Genomic DNA, 25,679 nt, shown 5'->3' with positions numbered 1-25,679 from the left:
CCCAGCCTCCCGAGTAGCTGGGATTACAGGCGCCTGCCACCACACCCGTCTAATTTTTGTATTTTTAGTAGAGACATGGTTTCACCATGTCGGCCAGGCTAACCTCGAACACCTGACCTTGTCATCTGCCCGCCTCAGCCTCCCCAAGTGCTGGGATTATAGGCATGAGCCACCGCGCCCAGCCTCTACAGCATTTTTTACAGGCTGATAGGTATTTGTGTTTTTCACCCATCCACTCTCACTCTTACTCTCTTGCTTCAGGATTTCCTAAATTGAAGGGAGAAGGTTAGGAGAGAGGCAGCGAGATCCATTCTGGAAGTGAGTGGTGATGGTGGTTGCTGTGATTAAGTAGAAGTGGAGGCGTTCAGCCGCATGTGGCCACTGTGGCCTGGCGCACACGGTTAGCAGCTGTGAGAACACACCTCGTGCTCTGTGTGCCTCCAAGACCCGTTTTCTGTGTGTACATGTGGACTCAGGCTTTTTTAGATGATTATTTCTAATGTGCTGACTTCAGTAATTCTCCTGTTTCTGGACAGCTTATTATCTGTTGTACAGTAAAGACATTTCTTTTGAATGCTGTTTTGGGGGCTGGTTAGCTTGAGATGATGACTAGCAATCTGTTTGGCAGTGATGTGAGAACGTAAATGGGACTGTCATTTGCTGATCCGCAGATCTTTAACGACTGTTCACGTTGCCACTTTTTAAATTGGTCACTTTTAAATATTTTTTACTTACTTTTGATGTAAAGCAACATAACATGCAGCTGAATTTTGGATATTGTTATTTATTTAGCTGTGGAGGAACAGTGTTTGAGGTGAGTATAATCTGTGCAGGGAAAAGGACAGAAGTACCACAGAACCTTGCTTTCCTTCATGCCACTGGGTGTGAGCTTGTGCCGTAGTGCTTCCTCCTCTCCAGTGGACTGGGTTTGGACGGGACACATGAGGCTGCATTACAGGATGGCCCTCTCAGCACTGTTGTTTCTCGATATAGTTGTTTTTAAACAAGAGAGAACATAAATTAGAAGACATGGGCCCCCTGAGGCAGGTGTAGGGAGCGTATTACAGCATTATGTACAAAGGGGTCTTGGAATAGATGGTTTGGAAATGTTTCTGGAATGTGAAAGTGAATATTCTCCTAGATTGGTATACCAAGCCTGTCCTCACTCACTCACACGTGGCTGTCTCCCATCGTCGGTGATGATTACACATCTTCCATTTCAGGGGCACATCCCATAGATCAACTGACTTAGAGTAATTTGGGGTCAGGTTGTTAGTCTTCCAATATTAGAGCTTCTCTTTTAAAAAAAAGTTTTATTTGCATTTATGGTTAAGTAATTGTATTACCTACATGCCACATGCTTGTAGCATGTGATAGCCAGTGGATGGAAGAGCTTATGTGGGGAAGAGCGGGGGCCTCCCACTCCCGCAGGCCTGATCCAGGGAGAGCCGTTACTCACCTGCTCTCCTCCTCTACGTAGCCACCTCACAACTCTTCACAGTATGCGGAGAGTTCTCTGCTTTGATTTTTAGGGTGTATCTCACTTTATTGCACTTTGCTTGTTTTTTTTTTTTTTTTCTCTCACAAATGGAAGGCTTGTGGCAACCCTGTATTGGGCAGCACTGTTGGTGCCATTTTTCCAGCACCCTGTGCCCGCTTCTTGTCCCTTGCTGCATTTGGGTAAGTCTTGCACGATTTCACGCCTTTTCATTATTGTATCCATTATGATGATCTGTGATCAGTGATCTTTGGTGTTACTGTTGTAATTGTTTTGGGGTGCCATGAACCATGCCCATATAACATGGTGGACTTAATCGATAAATGTGGTGTGTGTTCTGACTGCCCTACTGACCAGGAATTCCCCATCTTTTTCTTTCCTTAGGCCACTCATGCCCTGAGACACAAAAATACTGAAATTAAACCAATTTGTAACCTTACTATGACCTCTTAAGTGTTGAAGTGAAAGGAAGAGTTGCATGTCTCTCAACTTTAAATAAAAAGCTAGAAATGATTAACCTTAGTGAGCAAGGCAGCGTATAAAGTTGAGACAGGCTGAAGGCTAGGCCTGTTGCGCCAGTCAGTCAAGTTGTGAATACAAAGAAAAAGCTCTTGAAGGAAATTACGAGTGCTACTCCAGTGAACAGATGAATGGTAAGCGACGAAACCAGCTCATTGGTGATACGGAGAAAGTCTGAGTGGTCTGGATAGAAGATCAAACCAGCCGCAACATTTCCTTAAGGCAAAGCCGAATCTCTTCAATTCTGTGAAGACTGAGAGGTGAGGAAGCTGCAGAAGAAGAGTTTGAAGCTCATGGAGGTTGGTGCATGAGGTTGAAGGAAAGCCGCCGTCTCCAGAACACAAAAGTGCAGGGTGAAGCAGCACGTGCTGACAGAGAAGCTGCAGCAAGTCATCCGGAAGGTGTAGCTGAGGTCATCAGTGAAGGTGGCCGCACTAACAGGCTGACTGGTCTGGGGCGAATGCAGCTGGTGGCTGAGTTGAAGCCAGTTCTCATTTACCATTCTGAAAATCCAGTACCCTTAAGAATTATGCTCAACCCACTCTGCCTCTCTGCGCTGTGAGTTAGAACAGCAAAGCCTGGCTAGATGGCACGTCTGCTTGTATCATGCTTTGCTGAATATTTTAAGCCCACTGTAGTGACCTCCCACTCAGAAAAAAAAGATTCCTCTGAGTATGTTACTGCTCATTGACAGTGTACCTAATCACCCACGAACTCTGAGGGAGACGTACAAAGACATGAATGTTGTTTTCATGCTGCCCACACAGCATCCATTCTGCAGCTCATGGGTCAAGGATTAATTCAGATTTTCGAGTCTTAGCATTTAAGGAATACATTTTGTAAGGCCATAAATAGTGATTCCTCTAATGGATCTAGGCAAAGTAATTTGAAAACCTTCTGGAAAGGATTTACCCGTTTATATACTGTTAAGAGCATTTGTGATTTATGGGAGGAAGTTAAAATACCATCATTAACAGGAGTTTGGAAAACGTTGATTCTAACCCTCATGGATGACCTTAGGGCTTCAGGACTTCAGTGGAGGAAGGAACTTACCTATGTGGTGGGAACAGCAAGAGAACTAGAATTGGAAGTGGAGCCTGGAGATGTGACTGAACTGCTGCACTCTCATGAGAAAACTTGAACGGATGAAGAGTTGCTCCTTACGGCTGAGCAAAGAAAGTGGTTTCTTGAAATAGAATGTACCCTTGCTGAACTGCTGTGAACATTGTTGAAATAACGAAAGATTTAGACTGTTGCATAAAGTAAGTTGATAAAGTAATAGCAGGGTCTGAGAGGATTGACTCTTAATTTTGTAAGAAGTTGGATGTTTGTAAAATGCTATCAAACAGCATCTCACGCTCCAGAGAAATCTTTCATGAAGAATCGGTTGATACGGCACAGTTCATTGTTGTCTTGTTTCAAGAAGTGTCCATAGCCACCGTAACCTTCCACAGCCACGGATCAGTCAGCAGCCATCCGTCTTGTGTCGAGGCAAGACCCTCTACCAGCAAAGAGATTACAGCTTGCTGAAGGCTCAGATGATTGTTAGCATTTTTTAAGAAACACGTATTTTTTAACTAAGGATTGTACTTTTTTTACACAGTGCAATTGCAAACTTAATCGACTACAGCGTAGTGTAAACAGAGTGTTTGTATGCAGTAGGAAACAAATTTGTGTGACTCACTGTATTGCCATGGTCTGAAACCAAGCCCTCAGCAACTTCAGGGTCTGCCTGTGTACCCCGTTTGACTTACCTTCTCCCTCCTACTCTATTCTCCTTTTGTTCTTTGTGATTAATTTGTTCTTCTGTTGGTGTGCTAAATGACGTGCTTTAGTGTTACTTGTATTTCAGTGACATTTGGCAGATACCTCCTGATGCCCCATTTTGTTCCGTGAAGATTCACCGTGACCCTTTTCTTTATCGTCCCACATTCTGCCTTTACTCAGCTCTATCTTTCTGTTGCATTGTCAGGGTTGTTCACAGTTAACACCAGTTACACTTGGCTCTAAAGCCAGCATCCATTCCACAAATACTTACATTGGTGACCACTGTTGTGGAAACTAAGAGACACAGCAGTGGGAAAACCAAGAGTGTCTTCCCAGAAGTTACGAAGTGCACGTGAGGTGTCCTGCACAGCACATGAGGTAAGGGTGAAGGTCTATGCTCTGCTCTCCGCTGGCATCCGAAAAAGAGGAGGGGGCTCTTATAGAATGAAAGAGACTCAGAGGCACAACAGCCAGATGTGCTGTGCAGACTTTATTTGGTTCCTGATTCAAATACGCTGACTTCAGAAAGCCATTGTTTTGACAGACAGGAAGATCTGAATATAGACTAGGCATTAGATACTATTTAAAAATTATTAATGTCATCAGGTGTGATAATGGTCTGAGGTTAGGGTTTTGAGTTTAAAGAAGAAAACCTCTCTTTGCTAACACTGAAGTTTTGGTAGGTGGAGATGACCTCATCTCTGAGACTTGCTGATGGTGCTTCTAGCAGAGAACAAGGCGGGAGCAGATGAGGCAAGCTCGATGCGGAGGACTGCTAACGTTAAGAGTGTACATGGTTATTCTCTGTATGTTTATGTATATTTTTAAGTTTCTATCTTAAAGTTTGGGAAAAAGTAATGGCACAATTATAACGTTTTCAGACAAAGATCGGGAGTATTAGCAGATTATCCCTTGAACAACTAGGAGGACGTCACCCGACAGGAGGGCGCATGTGGTTCAGGAAACCGGCAGGCAGACACTGCTGAGCACAGGCAGACGCACACAGGCAGTGACTCTGTGAACTCTGAGTGTATGAGTAACAGCCGGCAAACCACGCCCAGCGCCCCAGCGCCGAAGGTCGGAAGAGGACGTGGGAATTCTGAGTTTTCGGGGCTATGTCTGCTCTGGTGGTTGAAGCCAGTGGTGGTGATTATCTCTGGACTTTGCTGGGTCAGCGACACATGACAAATGAAAGCGTAACCACTGAAACAGAGGGAAGCGGCTGGGTGGCTTTCAGTCAAGTGGAAGAGGCAAGTGAGGACTCACAGAAGTGTGTTCTCAAAAGAGGCAGAAATTCCCAGCCCTGTGATGGTGGAGCTGCCTCAGGGTGGGGGCAGGCATCGCACCTGGCTCTCTGGACCTGGCCCTCGCCCAGTTGTGCAGCGTTCCCGTGTGTCTTGGTGGACTCTGGTTTTGCTTGGGGCTGGCTGTACTTCCTCAGCCCAAGGCATCCAGAGCTCTTCAGTTCTGGAAAGGATCTTCTCGAAGACTACTTCCTGCTCACTCCCTGATTTTTCTCCGGATTATCTTACTAGATGTCTTATTTTGCCCCCAGTTTTAATCTACCTTGCCTATTTGTTTGTTTCACTGTGCTCTGTTGTAGTCCATTCCTCTGCTTGTCAGTTTCATTAATTCCCTCCTCACGGTGATACTAACCTGTTTGTGGAGATTTCCATTTTAGTGACCATATTTATTTCTAAAAGTTTTGCTGCCGCTTCAGATGCTTTAAATCCTCATAGTGCCTTTTTTATTCCTTGGGTTTGGTCCCATTTGCATCTCTCTCCTGTCATTTTAAACAACAGATGACATTAGGTCTTGATTTTCCTGTTATTTCTACTCTGGGGAACCTGGTCCCTTTATATGCCACATCTGCTTACACCCTCCTGGCAGCTCAGTACCTTCTGTGGCTGATACTGTTTAATGGTGGGTTCGTTCCTGATGGTGGGTTCCTGTGTACCCTGGGTGGTAGAAATATTTCTACAGAGAGGAATAACATTTGCTTCTTAGGGATTCCCAGAGACTTTTTTGTCCCAGGCAAGTCCTGGTAGCCCTGCAGGAGAGCGTTGGTTGGAGTGGTCCTGCTAAGCAGGTGCGGGCTCGGGTTTTGGTTTCCTCTAGGCTGTGCTCCCATCTCTGAGCAGCCTGCACACTTCCTTGCCGTTTCTCTAGACCAGTGCACAGAAGCTTCCAGACATCTTTGCGTCGGCTCTGCGGGTTACTGAGGGATCCAGTTTTATTTGCCTGGGTTGGAGCAGGTCTGTTTGCTTCCTGCATTGGGTGTAGCCTCAGCTGCCGGGGCCTGGAGGCAGGTCTGTCCCCTCCCCTAGTGAGAGCGTTTCCTCTTCACTTCTGGCACGTCCCCTCCTTTTCTTTTGCACGTCTGTATTTAAGTTTTCTTGTTTTCAGCATTTTTCGAGTCTTTTGTAAGAAAGGGAAGACTTGCTGCCCCAGTCAGCCCCTGGAAAGGTAGCACTGAGCTGCATTCTCTTGGTTCCCCATACCTCAAAACCAGTGAATTTTATTAATTTTTAGCTACCAGATGGGCCAAAAATGCTGCTTTTCTTAGGATAGTAGGGCGGTTGAGTATTTTCTAATCTGTTTCCTGGCTGTGTGCTTTTCTGTCTGTTATGAATGGCCGTAATTTAGCCTCTCTCAGATTAATTTCAATGCTGTTTTTTGGTAGAAGCTACTAGCAGGCTTCCTAGGCTGCCCGGGAGTTACCTGTGCCCCTGCTGCCCCGTGCCCCTCCTGTTGATGGCACGTTTTCTCTGGCGTGACCATCCCAGGAACCTGGACAGTGGTGGGGTGAGCAAAGAGCCTTGCATTGGAAGTCACGAGTGGCCTGGCTAGGGTCTGGCAGCCAGGGGCTTCCTGTCTCCCCCCCAGGGTCTCCTGACAGACCCACCTTGGGCGTTTGTGGAAATTATGCTTCCTAATTGGAAGCCAGGGCACGTTGTGGGTGGCACACCTTAGCAGTGCCCTCTTGTTGAAAACGAACCACAGGGTGTTTTGGGGAACTTGATCTTGAGACCTCCCATTCAGCAGCCAGCAGAATTGGGAGCTCTTTTTTTCTAAGGGAGAAAAGGCAACCTGCGTAGACCTAATCTGATTTGTCTGGGTTTCTTTTGCCTGTTTTTTTGTTTGTATATAATGTTAGTAACCTGAAACTTCTTCTTTTGAAAACTTTTTTTCTTACAGTTCTTACAGTAAATTAATTTGAATTTTATTAACTGTGGTGTTGAGTTGTGAGGTGTGTCTTCAGTTTAAAGTAACAGAGCTGGCAAAATCATTACTTTTAATATGATTTAAAGCAGATTCAGGGTCACCGTTGGGAAGCCCACTTCACCGGCATGCATGCTGACGTGTGGCTTATGATCGCAGGGGCTGTAATGTAGGTGTGGACGGTCTCCCCTGTAATGGTATTTTCTGTCCTGCCTCCAAATTGCACATTTCAAAGATGAAAAAGTGTTGCTTTTTCTCAAATGAAAACATTTCATAGTTTTTTCTTCTACAGTTAAATTCTTAGCTGTGGAAAAGAGATTGAGTAGGAAAGTGTGCTAGCAAGAATAGATGGCTTTTCCTCCTTGTAGCTCTTACACTGTAGAAGGGATTTGTTTTCTGTGAAGTTTTGTTTTCCATCCTGTGGGCAGAGAGAATGCTTGCAACTTGGAGCAGCACCTTGTTTTGTTGGTTTTGACCACCTGGAAACACTTAACAGCGAGGCATTGAGGGAAGATTTAGGAACTTCATGAGGCATTGAAGGAAGATTGAGGTAAACGGCTCCCCAGGAGGAGGAGCCACAGTTAAGGAGCATGAGGTTGGTTTGGGGCATTCTGGGTTTCTGTTGCTAGAAGAAGGTGCAGCTCCTGAGGAGGCAGTTGACATTAGGGACCTGCAGCCTTAGAGTGTTTGGGGTTGAAGGTGCTGTTTTGGGATATACTACCTCAGACCCCGGGACACGTGGGAGGAGAGGAGAGCAGAAGGCACGGACTATAGACAGGTGCTGCTCACACACCAGAGGAGAGGGGTGTGTTGCCACCCAGTGAGGGGTTCACATGGCAGGATTCTTGCAGTGGAGGTGAGCTTTGAGGGAGAACTGGTAGGAACTAAGTCCCCTAGAAAATGCGCATCAGACTTCCTTGGGGGAAGAATGTGAGGAAAAACCTCTCCCTTTGTCCCCACTAGCCCCAATTTGATACACCGCCCCTGTAGCCCTGGAAACCCAGTGGTAAACAGAATCCGGAGAACAGATGTTAGATGTACAGAATGTAGAATCAGTGTTAGACCTGTCTGCCCACCCCATAGAACTGTTGGTAGATCTGCCCCATGGAACTGTGGTAAGCAGACACACACACACACACACACAGAACCATTGACAGACCCACCCCATAGAATTGTGATAGACACACTGTCCATCTCATCATTCGTACAAACACACACACACCCATAAAACCACTGAGAGACAGAGGGACCCACTGCGTAGAACCAATGGTGGGCACCGTGCACTGTCTGTAGAACTAATGGTAAACACAGACACTGTCCGTAGAACTGATAACAGACACACACACACCGCCCTAGAACTGTGGAGAGACAGACCCACCCACACAACCAGCCATAGACACACCCGTACTGTCCATAGAAGCAGTGATAGAGACCCCTTCCTGTAGAACTGTTGGTAGACAGACCCACCCCGTAGAGCTGATGACGGGCATGCACGGTGCCAGGTTTTTGTTTGGCAGGTGCTTCTTCAGCACCTGTTATGCCGAGTAAATATGTGTTGAGTGGATGTGGAGCGAAAGCAGTGCTGTTCTAGAACATCGGAATCCTTGCTGGAATCAGGACTGCTTTAATGGTTTCGCCTGGTGTGGAAGTGAAGATGGCGTGGGTTTTTCTTGTTTTTGCCCCTGCTTGAGATGACTTTTCTTTCTCCTCCTTGTCTTCTGTGAGTGGTGGTTATTTCAGGCCCTGAGCCAGATCCTGCTTCTTTAGAGAGACTTTTCCATTCTGAGGGATCGGAATCCCTAACTTTTAGCCCTGATGTTTTAATATTGTTACGTATCTGCCAAAATGCTTTTTATTTGGGTGTCTGGGTGATGCTTTATATTTACCACACTATGGAATTGTCCTTGTAGCTAAACTGCTTTGGTTTTGGCTGCCATTCGTAGAGCAGTCGCTTAGACGCGTTTGGCTTGAAACGGGGAGAACAGGGTGGGGATGGGGTGCGGTGATTGGCCTTGGTGAGCCGAGCCTGAGGGACTGGGTTTCTGGGGCACTGAGAGTCACTGTGGACGGCCTTTGCCTCGGCTTGCCGTTTGGCTTGTTAATTTGGTGAGGCTGCTGGATGAGTATCCTTGGCCTGTGTGAGGGGCTGGAACTTTTGTCATCTTTAGTACTGATCAGTAAAACTGTGCTACGTTTTTATTTCAGAGAAGCCTGTGTCTCCCAAATCAGGAACACTGAAGAGCCCTCCCAAAGGATTCGATACGACCGCCATCAACAAAAGCTATTACAATGTGGTGAGTAATTGCAGAACATTTTTATAACGAACTGGTTTTTTGGCTGTCTCTAAAACTCAGCAATGTAGAATGTAGGTGAAGTACCTAGAATAGGAAAAAGGAAATAAAGTTTGTTCATCTGCCACACAAATGTAACCACCATTAAGGTTTTGGTCTGTTTCCTTCTAATCTCTGTATTTTTGTAATTGTGTGTTTTTGTTTTAATATCGTGTGTATGGAAGCGTCCCTTGTCCCATAACATAGTAATGTGGCTGTTTCCCCATGCCATAGCCAGTCTTCAAAAATGATATTTTAAAAGATGTATAATGTGATTTGAAAATTTTATATGCCTTGAGTGCCATTCTGTTTGTATTCAGCGCAGACCGTAAGTACTTCAGACATAGGGCTTCTGATTTGTTTTTTCTCTTAATATAGTGTTTCCCAGGATTGATGTGCACATGTCACATGGCGTAGAATCAGGGGAGCGTGTCTGAACACCATACATGTTAAAGACAGGTGTTTCTGGAGCCTGAAATTTGCTGCTTAATATGTTTAGTATGTGATACTAAATCTGTGTAGTCTGATGCTATTAAATCTGTATGGTCTAATGCTATTAAATCAAATGTATAGTCTCGTACTAAATCTGTATCGTCTAAACCTTTGTACCTAAGCTTATGTAGCAATTGCATGCTCTATAGAAATGGAAAATAACTTATTTTAAAGAATTTATTAAAATTTTAAACTACTCAATATGATAACAAAGTAAACCCTCTAAACATATGTATGTTTTGAATTCTGGGGAAAATGTGCATTTGTTTTGTTATTTCTTTCCCTACTCCCAATCTTTTTTATTTTCTTGGTGAGGAGATATAAATATGAACCCATGAGACCTTTGAATTGTTGGTGTGAAATAGCAGTTGATTGGTGTTTTTGTGCAGCAGTCATTTTATCGTGAGCATTTGATTTTCTGCTCCTGTGTTGGGAAACGGTGAAAGGTTGTGGTGAAATGGAGTCTGAACGGCCCCACCACGTGGACCTGTGCCACCATCCTGTGCTGTGGGGCTTGCACTCTCAGCTTTCTCCTGAGTGCCCACCTTGCATCGGTCCCAGCATCTTACTACAGGACAGACCGGCCTGGGGACCACTCATGAATAACTGTTTATTTGGTGCCTGCTCTGTGCAGTGCTGTTAAAGGCACCAGGGTGCACGGTGAACAGAATGGCAGTGGGTGCCTCTCCCCTCGCTGGGCTCGCACTTGGGTACGGGAGCACGATGCTCTTCTGTTGCCTCCATTTTTACTGCTGCCTTTTCATAATTTGACATCTCTGCACCTTCTTGTGAACAGGTCTCTTCATGCATCATGCCACTTCTCTTACCTTAGTGGCAATCTTTGACTTCTTTTTCCTTGTATTTGGTCAACTCCAGATCCTTTTCTGCCTTGGAAACCCTTTTCTTTGCTTCCCCTCTTTCTTCCCTTTTTTTTCATTCATCTTCATTTGGCTACTTGGACTCTGCCTTCTATTTCACCTTTGTGGACTTTGAGAAGATCAGACTCCTTTTAGCACGTCATGTGGCCCATGTTCCCCGGGACACCTACTTTGTGTCGTCTCTCCTAGTGCTCTGCATCGCCTTCATGCTGTTGGGCATTTGCTCCCCGGATTTGACTCTACTAACTTACTTCCTTTTTAGTGTGTAATGTAGTGTATGTGTAATTTTGTGTACATAGCTACAAAGACAGTAGGTGGGTTTTATGGGTTGTAGGAAAACTTGAGTTTTAACTCCTGGAGCTGCCCTTTCCTCGTGCATTCTTGTATAAGACATTGCTTTCCTGGGGAAGGCTTCATGTGGTGAATAACACAGCCACAATCCACAGTGAGGTTCCAAAGGGTGTGTTACTTTCTGTTATGGTTCAGGTCCCGATAATTGTGTTAGAAAAATTGGTTAACGGCGTTTAAATTGGTGCCACGGGCATTCTTTACTTTCTTCATTAATCTTCCTTTCATTAGGCATTTTATAAAACCAGGCAACCATGCTTTTTCAGAAATCCTGGTGGGTTTTACTTTGCATTATATATTCTGTAATACTTCTCAGATTGAAGCATAGTTGATACCTTTTTCATTTTCCTTCTCTAACTGTCCTTTTACAGAGAGGATAGCCTGGGTATTGTAAGTGCTCCTTTCTTCGAATCAGCCAACTCTTTCATACAGAATGATGGAGAACACCTTGACCTCGAAATTACATCTAAATTGTTGTCTATATAAAGCTGCATTTGTAAATAGAACATGGTAAAATTACAGTTGTTATAGAAATAAACTCATAGAATTCATAGAAAATCATCTTTTGATGTAGTACTCTCATTTTACAGTAGAGAAAACAGAAGCTAAATGCCTTGTCCAAGATCATACACTGGTTACTGACTAAGCTGGGAATCAATTTCAGCTTTCCTTAATTTTGTGTTTATAAATGATACATAAAAATAGAGAACAGAATACAACACAGAACAAAACATGATAGATAATGTGTCAGGCATTTCCACACCCCCTTTTGTAGTTTTGTTTTCAGAGAAATCTATAAGGTGTTTTTAACGCCACCGAGAGTTGAAAACTTACTAAAGGGTAAGACCAGTGTGGACCAGTGGTGTTAAGGAAAGTTACATGAACGACTTCTCTTAACTTGGGATCAGTATAATGGAGTTGAGGGAAGAGTATTCCATGTGAAAGTACCAACATTTTGAAATTAAGAGACAATGAGGCAGGTATGAATGGGATGGGTATGTGTCTTCCTGCTATTGCATAGTGGTTAAGATGAACACCAAATAGACACTGGGAAGTAAAACTCTTAGTATCTGTTTGTTATTATGGACCATTCAGTAACTATTTTTCTCTTCTCTCCTTCTGGGACTCCTGTTGCACAGTTAGTCAGATATAGACAACATTTGAGCCATTGTCTTCATACTGTCCTTTAATTTTTGTAAGCATAATTTCCTTTAGTTCTTTGGACACATTTATAATAGCTGCTTTGAAACCTTTATCTCCTAAGTCCACTATCTGTGCCCCCCAGAGACAGTTTCTATTGACTGCTTCTTTTTTTTCATGTGTGTGTGTGCGCGTGCGTGCGTGTGTGTGTGTGTGTGTGTGTGTGTGTGTGTGGTCACAGTTTCTTGCATGTCCTATAATTTTTTAAATTGAAAACTGGGCATCTTACACCTATTTTAGCAGCTCTGGATGTTTGAAATCCACCTCCCCTGGGATATACTGTTGCTGTTGCTGTTTCTTGCTCAGTGACTCACCTAGAGCACTTCTGTAGTTTGTCTCCCCATAGTCACTGTTGTCTCTTTTTATTTTTTTATACTTGTTTCTATTTTTAATTCTGTCTTTCTAGGATTCACTTTTGGATAGCATAATTTAGTATTCAGCCAAAGATTGACCAAAGATTGTGCTTAAACACCTTTAACAGTCCAGGTATTACGGCTCACACCTGTAATCCCAACACTTTGGGAGGCCTGGTTGGGAGGATTGCTTGAGGCTAGGAGTTTCACACCAGCCTGGGCAGCATAACAAGACCATGTCTCTACAAAAAAACAAAATTACCTGGGCTTGGTGGCAAATGCCTGTAGTCTCAGCTACTCAGGAGGCTAAGGTGGGAGGATTGCTTGAGCCCTGGAGTTTGAGGCTGCAGTGAGCTGATTGTACCACTGCACTTCTGGCCTAAACTGCAGAACAAGACTGTGTCTCTAAAAAAACAAAAAACACCTCTGAACGTTAGGTTTCACTCTTTGCCGGTGATCTGTATGGGGCTGGGGAATACATTCCAAGAGGGGCCTGGGGAGGAGCATGACTTTTTAAAAGTTAAAGGCAGTGGATGAAATGACAGTAGGCTACCTAATGAGAGTTTAATAAATTCCTTGCCTCAAACAGTATAAGCCAGATCACAAGTTAATTGGAATGTTATTTGCATCAGGTATAATACAGGGTTATCCTTAATGTCTAAAGAGCTCATTAAGACAAATACATTAAGATTAATAGATAAATGGGAAAGGATGTGAACAATTTAAAAAATGGTTAACACTAAGCCTTTGGAAAAAAAAAGTTAAACTTACCATAAAAATTGTAATAGCCATATTTTCTGTAATCAGTGAAAAGAGATTTAAAGAGAGAATCTTTAGTTCTAATGGTGGAACTGTAAACCCATATAGAGTTTCTCAAAAGTAGTATGGCAGTTATATATAGAATTCTGAAAGTGATCAAGCTCTTTAATTTAGGGCTTTCTCTTTAATTTCTAAATTTCTTGAAATCCATTCCAGAGAATTAGCCTGAAATATATTCAAAGATGCTTGTGTAAAGGCATTTTCAGAATTATTTGTTATAGTAATAAATTGCAGGCAACCCCAGATAACCAGTATGAGATGAACAGAACCAGAATGATTAAGCGATCAGTGGTTTGTCCATTTGTAATCATTAAAGTGTACATGAGCCTTTAAAAATACAAAAAACATATATTTTCATGTTAAGTGCAATAGCAATATAAAATTACATAGGTGATATGATCTCGTGGTATTACAGAGTTGACATAGAAGATAGAAGACGTTGTGTTAGAGAATGGTTTCTTTTGAGTGGAGGAATCTTAGCTTCCCACTAATGTAAGGGATGGTGATTATGGGGGAAGTCTTGGCACCATAGTCCAGAATGTGTTGGAGATAGAAACGGGCGGGCCTCTGAGGCTAGGGAGGAAGCCAGCGTGGAACATGGCGGGGACACAGGGCCTTGGGCTTGGAGAGTGACAGGGGAAGGGAGAGGAAATCAAGATCTCTTAAATGTAGATCTTTTAATTTCAATTAGTTTTTGTGACAAAGCCAGCCAGTACTCATGCCTTTATTTTCTCACATACGTACTGTTTGCAGTCAGTCTGTTAACTGTGTCTTAGGGTGCCCTTGTTGTGTAGGTAGTTGAGCATTAATTAAGATCAGGGCGGCTTGATGCAGTGGAAGGTGTACAGCCTTTTTGTTGAATCATCAGTGCTGCTTAGCCTGGGTGGCCAGGAGCTTTGACCCTAGCTTCCTGAGCCCAGTTATCTCATTTGTAAAATGAGGTTGGTAATGCTGGCCCCCACCTGGTAGTATTAAGTGGACTGGCAATTGGCCTTAAGGCCTCCAGCAAAGTGCTGGACCTTAGAGGTTTTTGTGTTGGTTAAGAAAAGTATTTAAGAGCATTGGGAACAGAAGGCATCACTGAGGCCACCATACCATTCTGTTTGTAAACTGGAATCCCCGTAGCTTTTGAGGGTGACCTGTGAAAGCTGTAGCCAAGGTGGCCTGATCATGTAATTAAGGGAGACAGGTTGTGACCTGACGTGCCTGAGCTTGGTGGGTTTGACAGTGAAAGCAACACTCGTCGTGCCCATGGCATGGTGACCGGCCTCTTTCCTGATGGGGATCAAAGGAAGGGGTTGGATGCCGAGGCTGGAGAGAATGATGGTCTAGAGTTGCCTCTTGGGGAGATGAGGAGCACCCCCCTCCGTCATTAGAGAATGAGGTTTCTTAAGTCACTAACTGGGAAGACACAGGCCTTATGGCCTTCCCTGCTCAGCGATATACACTAGGGTTTGATTTTGTAGGTTCTGTACTAACCCATTCTCACGCTGCTGTGACGAAATACCAGAGACTGGGTAATTTATAAAGAAAAGAGGTTTAATTGACTCACATTTCCACATGGCTGGGGAGGCTTCAGGAAACATACAATCATGGCAGAAGGCACCTCTTCACAGAGCAGTGGGAGAGAGAATAAGTGCCAACAGGGGAAATGCCAGATGCTTATGAAACCATCAGATCTTGGGAGAACTCATCGTCATGAGAACAGCATGGGGGAACGCGCCGCGTGCCTCCAACACCCCCCCGCCCCCCTCCCCCCACCTACCATGATTCAGTTACCTCCACCCCATCCTGCCCTTGACATGTGGAGATTATTACAATTCAGGGTGAGATTTTGGTGGGACACAGAGCCAAACCATATCACTTTCCCTGTTATTTAGTGCATAATTGTAATACTGTGAATATAATGTAATAGGTGGCAGTCACTCATTTTAATCCATAAAGGTACAAAATGGTTATATATCCTTAGATGCCATCACACATGTCCACGGGCCTTTCCTGTGCTCCAGAGAAGCCCCATGCCTGTCTTTTCCTCCCTGCTCCTTTAGTTTCCGATGGCCTTGAGATGCCAGGCCAAGGAGGAAAACCTGAGACTCCTGGTGACAGGGTGTCCTCTGTCTGCATCCATCAGCACTGACCCTAAACCCTGGCATTGCGTCATCTCTTCATCTTCTGTGTTTCCCTTGGCTTTTCTCCACCTTAATGAAGATTTCTTTCAAATCTCTGCTTGGGGCCTGTAGGTGGAGATGGTTAATGATGAGGGGCCCTGAGGTATCAGGGAGGCTGTGCAGCTTGTGGGATCCCCTCCTTTCCTGGGCGACGAGGTGCCTGCTGGCTTCTTTCACACTTGGCTCCCATTGTTTTTCATGGGATTTCTTTGCTGTATCTGGACTCAGATGATACAGATGAAGGTTGTCAGGTAGGCAGTAGTGGAAGAGCTACAGAGAGGAGCTCAGTGTTTGGGAGAATGGAGTGGCTTAATTGCTAGAAAGGCTGTCTTGTGAAGTAATTACCTCCTGACTGAAGGAGTCATTTAAGCAGCTCCAAGTAAGACTCCATATTGGGCTGGAAGGTCGAAGGGTGACTGACTAAATGCCTTCCTGCTATAAGCCAAGGACTGGCACTCTTGAGTAACCATCACAACCCCGTAAAATCCCTTTTTGTGAAAAAGGGAAACAGACCGATAGACTTGTCCAGCTGCAGGCAGTTGGTGGCAGAGCGCAGCTGTGAGCCCAGGTCTGCCTGGCGGCAGAGGCCAGCTCTTTACCTGTCGCCTTGCTGCTGTGCCGGTGCCATTGGCAGTGCCCGCTTCCCCCTGGGGCTGGAGACTTGGCAGGAGCCATTGCCTATAAACCTTTAACATTTGGGAGAAACGTGCCCCAGGACCTGTGAATCTCCAAATTTAAAAGTAATAGAATAACTTTTCTTTCAAAAGATACAGTGTCATAAAAGAAAAGCATTTATGTGGTCCCTCCAAACTTTTTTTGAGAGCTAATGTTTGTAGGTATTAGTAAGGACCACCAGTGCTAACACACGACATTCAATCAGAAACTGTGTGGTTGGGGAGCCACTGCCTGCCTGATGTCATTGTGACCTGTAGATGAGCCAGCAGGAGCTTGGGGGATTTCTTGTCAACACTCCTTCCTTCCTTTTCCTTTCCCTGTAGTCAGATGTTTATTAGAGGCTACATTGTGTGGTGAACTACTGTCTTGTAATTTACTTTTTGGAAATGTACTTGAAGTGTAAACAGACTGGAAGGGAGAACATTAAATGATGAAAATGATGATCTTGTTTCTTTGTAGCAGTGGACAGGGAGGGACTGATTAGGCAGGGTGTAAGTAGATTTTGAATAATTGTGCCACTTTTTAGTTTTTCTTCTTGGACTTACACATTAGGATTGGGTTATGGAAATTTGGTTTTACGATGATAAAAACCTTTTATCCAGATGAAATAAAAAAAATTAATGTTCTTTGTTCTCTTATGTAAATCAGTTATTTGTTTTTAAAGGCTATGACGACATAAACATAAAACACCTACCAAGATTGGCAGTGAAAGTTGTAAGCCATTTGTAAAATCAGAAATACTAAGTACTCCTTTAATGATGCAATGAATAAAGTGTCTGTGTCTGCGAGGCGCAGCAGTGAGTCCTCTTTGTTTTGCTGTGCTCTAAGGCGGGCAGTGTAGGGATTGAGTGGCACCAGTGTTTGACTGCACTTGCCTCTCCACGCCTCGTGACCCCCGGGAAGCTGGCACTGGCTGAGCTCAGCTCTCTGGGCCTTTCTTCAGCACTGTGGGTTGTCAAAGCTGCCTTTTCTCTGAAAACTGCGTGCGTCCTCTGGGTTCCCAGCGTTGGTGGGATGGAGCTGTGGCGGCCAGGCTGTGAGGTCTCATGGGGTCCTGCAGCAGCCAGAGCATGCAGAAGACAAAGAAGGGAAGAAGGGTGGTAAGTGGCACCCAGGGCTGCGCCCTGAGGTCAGGAAGGCCAACAACCTCCTGGCAGAGGGAGTGGGCACCCCAGCTGGAGCCAGGGAGCCAGGCCTGGCTATGTGTTTGAGGGAAAGTTACGTGTAACTTGCATTGTTTGGTTGGGAGTAATACAGGAGTTGTGTTTAGCATCCTGTTTGAAAATAGCGTTTAAGACTATTTGTTGAATTAACCAACTTAACTATGTTAACGAATGTAGCCTTTTGGCAGAGGCTCTTTGGAGTCGTTTTTGGTGCTTATGGGACGCTTTCATTTCTACAACTAGTGTTTAGTGCTGTGACGGACAAAAGGTCACTGTATTTTATTCTCTGATTCATGCTAGTGATAGTTTCTAGTGGCTGCTTTCTTATCTCACATAGGAACATTTTTCTCTTTGAAAATAAGTGTATAGGTCTTCAGGTGTGCAATGAGCAGTACTGGTAAGTTGGTATCCAATATTTGTAATTAAGAAGCTAAATCATATTTCCTATCTTTAACATTGAAAAGGACTTTTCTGATACGTCTGTGACAGATCTTACTTTATCTTATTTAGCTCGACATCCCATTATGCTTGACTGGCTTCTCCCGTTGCTTTGGAGGACAGGCCTGGTTTAGAGTAGTGTCTGGGGTGTGGTGGCTGGCATCACGGTTTGCCTCTGCTCACCAGACCTTTGACATTTGTGTTCAATAGGAATTTCGTAGAAGGAAGACATTGTGGTTGTGGGGTCAGCGTTTCCCCCAGAGAGCCAGCCCCCTGCAGGGCCCCTCGCTCTGGCTCTCCCACGGTCGTCTCCCATGAATAGATCCCTTTAGGGATGAGCCGGAGCTCCTTGTCACCAGTGGAAGAGCCTCTATTTTTTTCGCCCAAATAGTTTAGTTAGTGATTTAATCAGATTTGCATTTACTCAGGAATGACTGCACTCTTTCTCAGAGTTTACAGTCTACAGTAGCAAACAGAATAATGACCCAGCTTGTCTTTACTAAAGCTGAAATTTAAGTTTAACTTGATGACTTTTTTCTTAAATGTTTAAATTTACATTTGGATTGTCAAAAATTATGGGGACAAACTGAGCATGTTTAATATCTTTATTACTTCTGTACAGTTTATTTTGTATGAGTAATTGAGAATGTATTGTTAGCTCTGGGAGACAAATAGCACATCTTAATGCATGTACTAGATGTGCAGAAAATACATGTAATGTGATTTTCTGATTTAAAAAGCACTAGCTCTGTAACAGAGTTGGGTGAAAAAGAATGGAGGCAAGGATTCCACTTTCTTCACTTATGTCTGGTCCTTCAGGATCCTCAGCGCGGTCCTCAGTCTCATGCCAAAGAAGATAGTGTGGTGTGGCGCGAGGACCTGGGGCCACTGTCTGGCTCTGCTTTTCTCAGCTGTTTGAGTTGGGAGAAGTCAGCTTCTCTAAGAGGAAAGGTTGTGCGTGCACAGCACCTTGCTCAGTGCCAGGAGTGCGAGGAGCACCTGCAGTTCACATACAGGTGCCTTCTCGTCCCGCCCTGGGCTGTGCCTTTGCTGCAGTGATAGCTGGAGGAAAGCATTCCTGCTTGGTCTCACCAGTTTTGCACTTTATATTTATATGTCAGTTTTTAAGACTTAAATTATTTTGGCTAAATTTGCTACACTAGTGCAGGGTATTGGGAAAATTTTAATTTTAAGGTTAATTTATAATTACTTTGCTATGTTTAAATGAAGTAGTAAAGATTGTTTACATGGATAAACCTTTAGTTTTTAGTCAATGTGGTAATAATGTGTCTGAGACGGTCATATTCACAAGGGAAAGTCTGTAGTTTCCAGAAATTGGTTTCAACTTTTAGATGCAATCTAAAGACTAAACTGTTTTTTTTTTTCTTCGTTGAGAGTAATGTTACATATGTTAAAATACATAGATTTTAAAGGCACAGTCCATTGAGCTTTGACAATGTATATATCTGTTGTAACCGCTACCCAAATCAAAATACAGAACCTGTTTATCACCTTAGAAATTTACCTCATTCTCCTTTCCCTGTTGTCCCCGCTCCCCATCCTACCCTTTACCTCTTCTCTGATTTCTGTCACCATAGATTAGTTTTGCCATCTCTTAGACTTAATATAAATGGAATGATGCAGGATGTCCTTTTTGGGAATGGCTTCTTTTGCACGACACAGTGTTGTAGAGATTGATCCGTGTGTCCCTGCAGTTGTGATTCTTGGCAACTTCTCCTTTTTATCTAAACAGACGTGGCATCTGATGATGGAATTCATCCTTCATCCTAGGTATACCTGTGTTAGATATGGTTAGCAGTAAGATAAAGTCAGTTGTGTGGCCTTAGTAATAATTCATTACATGGGTTTAATAGTCAATAATCAGAAAGATACTGTGATACTCAACACTTGAGTATTATAAAGAAGTAATAGTATGAATTGAACAATGGTGATGAACTGTCCAAAGTATATAAATCTTAGTGTCAAATAGCAATTGAAATGTCAAATAACACTTATTCATCATTTATTATAGGTGCTACAGAATATTTTAGAAACAGAAAATGAATATTCTAAAGAACTTCAGACTGTGCTTTCAACCTACCTACGGCCATTGCAGACCAGTGAGAAGTAAGTTAGATGATAAATTGCATTAACTGTAAAATAGTCTAAACCTTAGGCTGTTCTCTTGTATTTTCAGAAAATAGAGGGTTAAATAGTAAAACAGAATGTAGTGTATCAGTTTGCCTTAGACATCAGCAATTTATTAGGTTAAGACTTCAATAGGACATTGGGATGGCAAAGGAGAAGAATATAAGTAAAACTGTTTACATATGTTTACTGTTATTTTTCTTGGCTCTAGGTTAAGTTCAGCAAACATTTCATATTTAATGGGAAATCTAGAAGAAATATGTTCTTTCCAGCAAATGCTCGTACAGTCTTTAGAAGAATGCACCAAGTAAGTAAGATGCTAAAAATTTGCAAAACTCAGGTTGGTATAATTGGTATTGAAAGGATTAAGTGTGAAATAATTTTATAATTCACATTTCTAAAGATGCAAACTTAAGTTATTTTAAATCAAATCAGCTTTTATAGTAAAAGCTGTATTTTAGACTATCTAGTTTGTATATCAGCAATCTTCAGAGAAAGACTCGACAAGAATGGTGATTTTTAAGGTGTTCCATGGAGGGAGAGTAGGGATGAAGAGCCTCTGGGAGAGAAAGGAGAATGGCTTGACATCAGGACCACTGAGGGGACAAGTGACTCAGCTCCTTGTGTGCCCTGGGTGCTGCACAGGGGGCCTTGAAGGCCAGGTCTTTCCAGCAGCATCCTGTAGCTTGTCTGCTGTTTCTGGCCTTCCAGAAGCAGATACAGTGCTTCTTGAAATAACATGTTAGATTGATGCAAAAGTAGTTGTGGTTTTGGACTGTTAATTTTAAATCATGACTAGGCTCAGACACATCTTTATTAAACAAAAACCATTCCAGTCAACACATTTTTGCCAGTGAGAAATAAGTTTTATCACCGTAGCATAAAAATCTGTGCTTTGGGATTCGACAAACTTGGAAAGCACTTTCTTCATTCTGCTGATTGTCAAAGCATTTTCCGTGCAAAAAATTGGCAAGATGCTTGAAGAAGTGGTGGTCGGTTGGTGAGAGGTCAGGTGAATATGGCAGATGAGGCAAAACTTCACAGCCCAATTTTTCCACTTTTGAAGCGTTGGTTGTGTGACGTGTGGTCAGGTGTTGTGGAGAAGAATTGGGCCCTTCCTGTTGACCAGTGCCGGCTGCAGGCGTTGCAGTTTTCGGTGTATCTCATTGATTTGCTGAGTATACTTCCCAGATGTAATGGTTTCGCTGGGATTCAGAAAGCTGTAGTGGATCAGACCGGCAGCGGACCACCAGACAGTGACGTGACCTCTTTTTGGTGCAAGTTTGGCTTTGGGAAGTGCTTTGGAGCTTCTTGGTCCAACCACTGAGCTGGTTGTCACCAGTTGTCGTATAAGACCCACTTGTTGGCGTATGTCACAGTCTAATTGAGACGTGGTTCATTGCTGTGTAGAATAAGAGATGACATCTCAAAATGATGATTTTTTGATTCTCGCTCACCTCATGAGGCACCCGCTTACTGAGCTTTTTCACCTTTTCAAATTGCTTCAAATGCTGATCAACTGTATAGTGGCCGATGTTGAGTTCTTCAGCAGCTTCTCGTGTAGTTGTAAGAGGATCAGCTTCAATGATGGCTGTCAGTTGGTTGTTGTCAACTTCCGACGGCCGACCACTCCGCTCCTCATCTTCAAGGCTCTCGTCCCCTCTGCAAAACTTCTTGAACCACCACTGCACTGTGTGTTCATTAGCAGTTCCTGGGCCACATGCGTTGTCAATGTTGGAAATTGTCTCCACTGCTTTATGACTTATTTTGAACTTGAATAAGAAAATCGCTCAAATTTGTCTTTTGTCTAACATCATTTCCATAGTCTGAAACATAAACAGCAAGTAATAAGTCATTAGCAAAAAATCATAAAGCAAAATATGCATTAAAATGATACATAACTACATTTATTTAAGAATGTATTCCAGTATCAGATGGCGAATTTCAGCGATGCAAAAACCACAAATACGTTTGCACCAACCCGATATAACATGCTGTGTTGATGAACTAGGGCTTCGAGGCTCTGTCCTTTTCCGAAATTTTCCTTTGGAGGGACGGAGGCATGTTCTGAATAATCAGCCATCAGTTTTTTTCTGTGTGACTATTTTATGTTCTTTGTTTACATCAGACATTAAAGGATATTTGTTAATTTCCTGCCAGGTGACTTAAAACAGTAGTGCACATGGAAAGTTTTAGGTTTTAGTAGTCTACCACGCGATGTTTCTTTATTTGTGGATTTGATGAAGTCTATGCATTTTATTTTTAGATTATCTTTGATCTTTATTCATATAACCCCCAGAAAAGATCACAGTACATGATTCCTTTGGGTTTTGGTTGGTCTCTGGTTTTCCCTTCAGCTTGTGTCTTTTTAGGTTTTGAATGTGATGAGGGACTGGCCTTCCTTTTGTGCCACTAGTTACTGCAGTTCATGACAGTTTACTAACCATGATGAAAATACTTTGTTCCCTTAACTTTCTGGCTGGGCTTTGACGTTTTGTCAAGGCACTTTATACTGGACTATCGATATGGCAAGGAAAGCTGAATGCCAGAGGAACAGAATATTTTTAGAAACCGTAAGTGAATATTCCATAGAACTTCAGACTGTATTTTCAGCCCATCTGCAGGCCATTGTTTTTACTTTTATAGCATTTTTGGTTTGCATAAAGTAGCATTATTATTAATTTTTTATTTTTAATTATACTTTATGTTCTAGGGTACATGTGCACAATGTGCATGTTTGTTACATATGTATACATGGTGCCATGTTGGTGTGCTGTACCCATTAACTCATCATTTGCATTATTTACATGACCATGAAAGAATAGCTTGGGAATCACTTTGATTTTCTTTTGGTGAATGAAGGTCATTTGCTAATAATTTGAAGTCTTTGTAAGGGTTCATATTGTGCTCAAAATGGAAGTAAATGCTTGCCTCCATTTTTCTCACTGGCTGCAGAGAATGTGGTCTGACAAATTATTACAGTACATTTTAAAAATACAGTTTGCAGTACCTCTGTTGGGCATTAGATTAGCCCCGTGAATTATTATCCTCACATTACTGATTAAAAAGCTGAAATAAAGGGCAGTAAAGTAATACGCTTGAAGCCATACGTTTAAGGCTTCAGTCCTTATATTATCTCAGAATTTGGTATGGCTTAGGTATTATTTTGATCAAGTTTCTCAAATTTATGCTACGTGTGTACGAGGTGTTAGAGTTCCACGGGGAAATGGAATGTATAGGACAGAGTTTTCCTTCTCAGCTATTTCTCTTTTTTATTATGAATATTCTGAAATTTTCATCATTCCCATTTTTAAGACTGTTACTTTCGTCTTTTTGTCCTATGTGTGAAATTTCGGTACCATTTTACAGTCTACCAAATGCCATATATATACACACACACATACATATACGTGTGTGTATATATATGTATACACACACACACACATATATATATGCGCATATATGTAACAGTTTCAGATTCATTTTTTTTTTTTTTTTTGGATACGGAATCTTGCTCTGTTGCCCAGACTGGAGTGCGGTGGTGTGATCTCAGCTCATTGCAACCTCTGCCTGCCGAGTTCAAGTGATTCTCCTGCCTCAACTTCCCAAGTAACTGGGACTGCAGGCGTGTGCCGCCACTCCCGGCTAATTTTTGTATTTTTAGTAGAGATGGGGTTTCATCATGTTGGTCAGGCTGGTCTTGAGTTCCTGACCTCAAATGAACCACCCGCCTCAGCCTCCCAAAGTGTTGGAATTACAGGCTTGAGCCACCATGCCTGGCCTTCGTATTCATTATTTCTTTTGATTTTTTTTTTTAAATCTCTATACGGGCTTGATTCCCAAATGTCCAGCCCCTTTCACAGCTGCCTGTTGGTTAGACCCAAGAGTTGGCAAACTATGGGCTGGGTCAGATTCCGCCTGCCACCTCTTTCTATAAACAAAGTTCCACTGGCACGTGCTGTACTTTTTCATCCACCCGTGTTAGTGGCTGTGTTTGTACTACAGTGGCAGCACTGGAGTTGTGATAGAAACTGTCTGGCTCACATACCTCAGATATTTACTCCTCGGCTTTTTATAGAAAGCTGACTGACCCCCAGGTGAGATGTGCTTTCTCCCTTGGGACCTCGACCTAGCCCTAACCTCACCATTCCCTGTGCGTTCTGAGGCCCACGTTTGTTTTCTCAGTATTTTTGCCATGTAGGATGTGTGTCTTCCCTCCTGAAAATTGAAGTTTCTATCTGATGTCATTTTTCTTCAGGCAGAGGAACGCTTTAGTTTTTTGTAATTCAGGTGTGTGACTGACAAAAAAGATGCTGGATTTTGTTGTCTGAAAGTGCTGCCTTCGTTCCTGAAGATTTTTTTTTTTATTCCCCCTGGATACTGAACTCTGGGTAACAGATTTTTTGTTTCAGCATTTGAAGGCTATTGCTCCACTGTCTTTTGGCCTTCGCTGTATCTGGTGATTGTCTGGTGGTGGACTCCATTCTGTTCCGATCAGCACGATCTCAGATAGTTGTTCCCCTGTCCGCTTCCTAGATTTTGCCTTTATTTTAGGTTTTTGACATTTTGACGGTGATTATCTTGGGTATGGTTTTCTGACTTCTTGAACTTGAGTATTTGTGTCTTTTACGAAATGTGGGGAATTTGCGGGCATTATTTCTTCAAATATTTTGCTGCTTTACTGCTTCTACTCTGCTTTGGGACCCCAGTTCCACACATGTAGACCTTTTGCTGGAGGTCCCGGATTTGCTCATGGCTTTCTAACCTGGTCCCCGCTCTGTTCTTCAGGTTGAATGGTGTCTGCTGTGTCCTAAGTGTTCACTGTCTGCCTCTCTAGTCTCTTGTTCGTCCCCATGCATCAAGTTTTTAGTTTGAGAATTATTTTCAGTTCTAGAATTTGTTTCAGTTAAACATTTTTGGTTCTTAGCTAAGATTTTATATTTGTTCATTCACTACAAGAATATTTTTCTTTATATCCTTTAGCAGTAATTAGAATCACTGTGTTAAGGTCCTATCTGCTGATTCTTGTATTGCGAGGATGGGTTTCGTCTTTGTGATTCTTTTTATTTCTAGTGACTTTGAATTGGGTCCTGTTTACTGTGGGTTGGAGACTCTTGACCATGTTAGGTTTCTAGTGACTTTGAATTGGGTCCTGTTTACTGTGGGTTGGAGACTCTTGACCATGTTAGGTTTCCCTGAAGAGTATTGATTTGCTTGTCGGACAGGCAGTTAACTTGGTCAGGCTCAAATTGCCAACTCTCCCTTTGGCAGATGCTCAAATCTCAGTCTACTTATTTTAGACTCAGCTGATGTGAAGTTGGCCTTGTGCAAGTTCCGTTCTGCTGTCAGCCAAAGATTTGGGCAGAATTTAGAGACAGAATTCAGGGTCACACTCACTGTGGGTTTCCCCCAACTTCCCAGCGATTCTGGTTGAACCAAACCCTGTGGATTTTTGTTGAAGTTTTAGCTGTTCCACATAACAAAGTTGGCTGCCATTAGCTTAATAGTTAAGAAAGCAGGAGGTGCCCTGCGCATTCTTTTTTCCAAATGTCCATTCTCCAGAATACACTTGATGTTAACTAAAAAGTGATTGAGGCAGGTCTCGTTCGATAGAGGTTTATGTAGCTGCATTTGAGGATGTGCCACGTAACAGGAGCATTT

The 25,679-nt window shown here is 43.0% G+C and overlaps 1 protein-coding gene across 9 annotated transcripts in view; it reads left to right on the top strand.

The window, feature by feature from the left end:
* The window catches only part of ARHGEF7 (Rho guanine nucleotide exchange factor 7), a 145,276-nt gene that overhangs the window by 63,956 nt on the left and 55,641 nt on the right, over positions 1 to 25,679 (top strand). For all 9 annotated transcript variants that reach the window (XM_023217668.3, XM_023217672.3, XM_023217671.2 and 6 more), the window contains 3 exons: positions 9,212 to 9,300; positions 19,903 to 19,997; positions 20,230 to 20,325. In XM_023217668.3, the coding sequence (XP_023073436.2) occupies positions 9,212 to 9,300; positions 19,903 to 19,997; positions 20,230 to 20,325 (280 nt within the window). The remainder of the gene's footprint in view (positions 1 to 9,211; positions 9,301 to 19,902; positions 19,998 to 20,229; positions 20,326 to 25,679) is intronic.

This window comes from Piliocolobus tephrosceles, chromosome X (genome assembly GCF_002776525.5).
Source record: "Piliocolobus tephrosceles isolate RC106 chromosome X, ASM277652v3, whole genome shotgun sequence".
In the NCBI taxonomy this organism is placed as follows: Eukaryota; Metazoa; Chordata; class Mammalia; order Primates; family Cercopithecidae; genus Piliocolobus; species Piliocolobus tephrosceles.
This window is presented reverse-complemented; position numbering and strand designations above follow the sequence as displayed.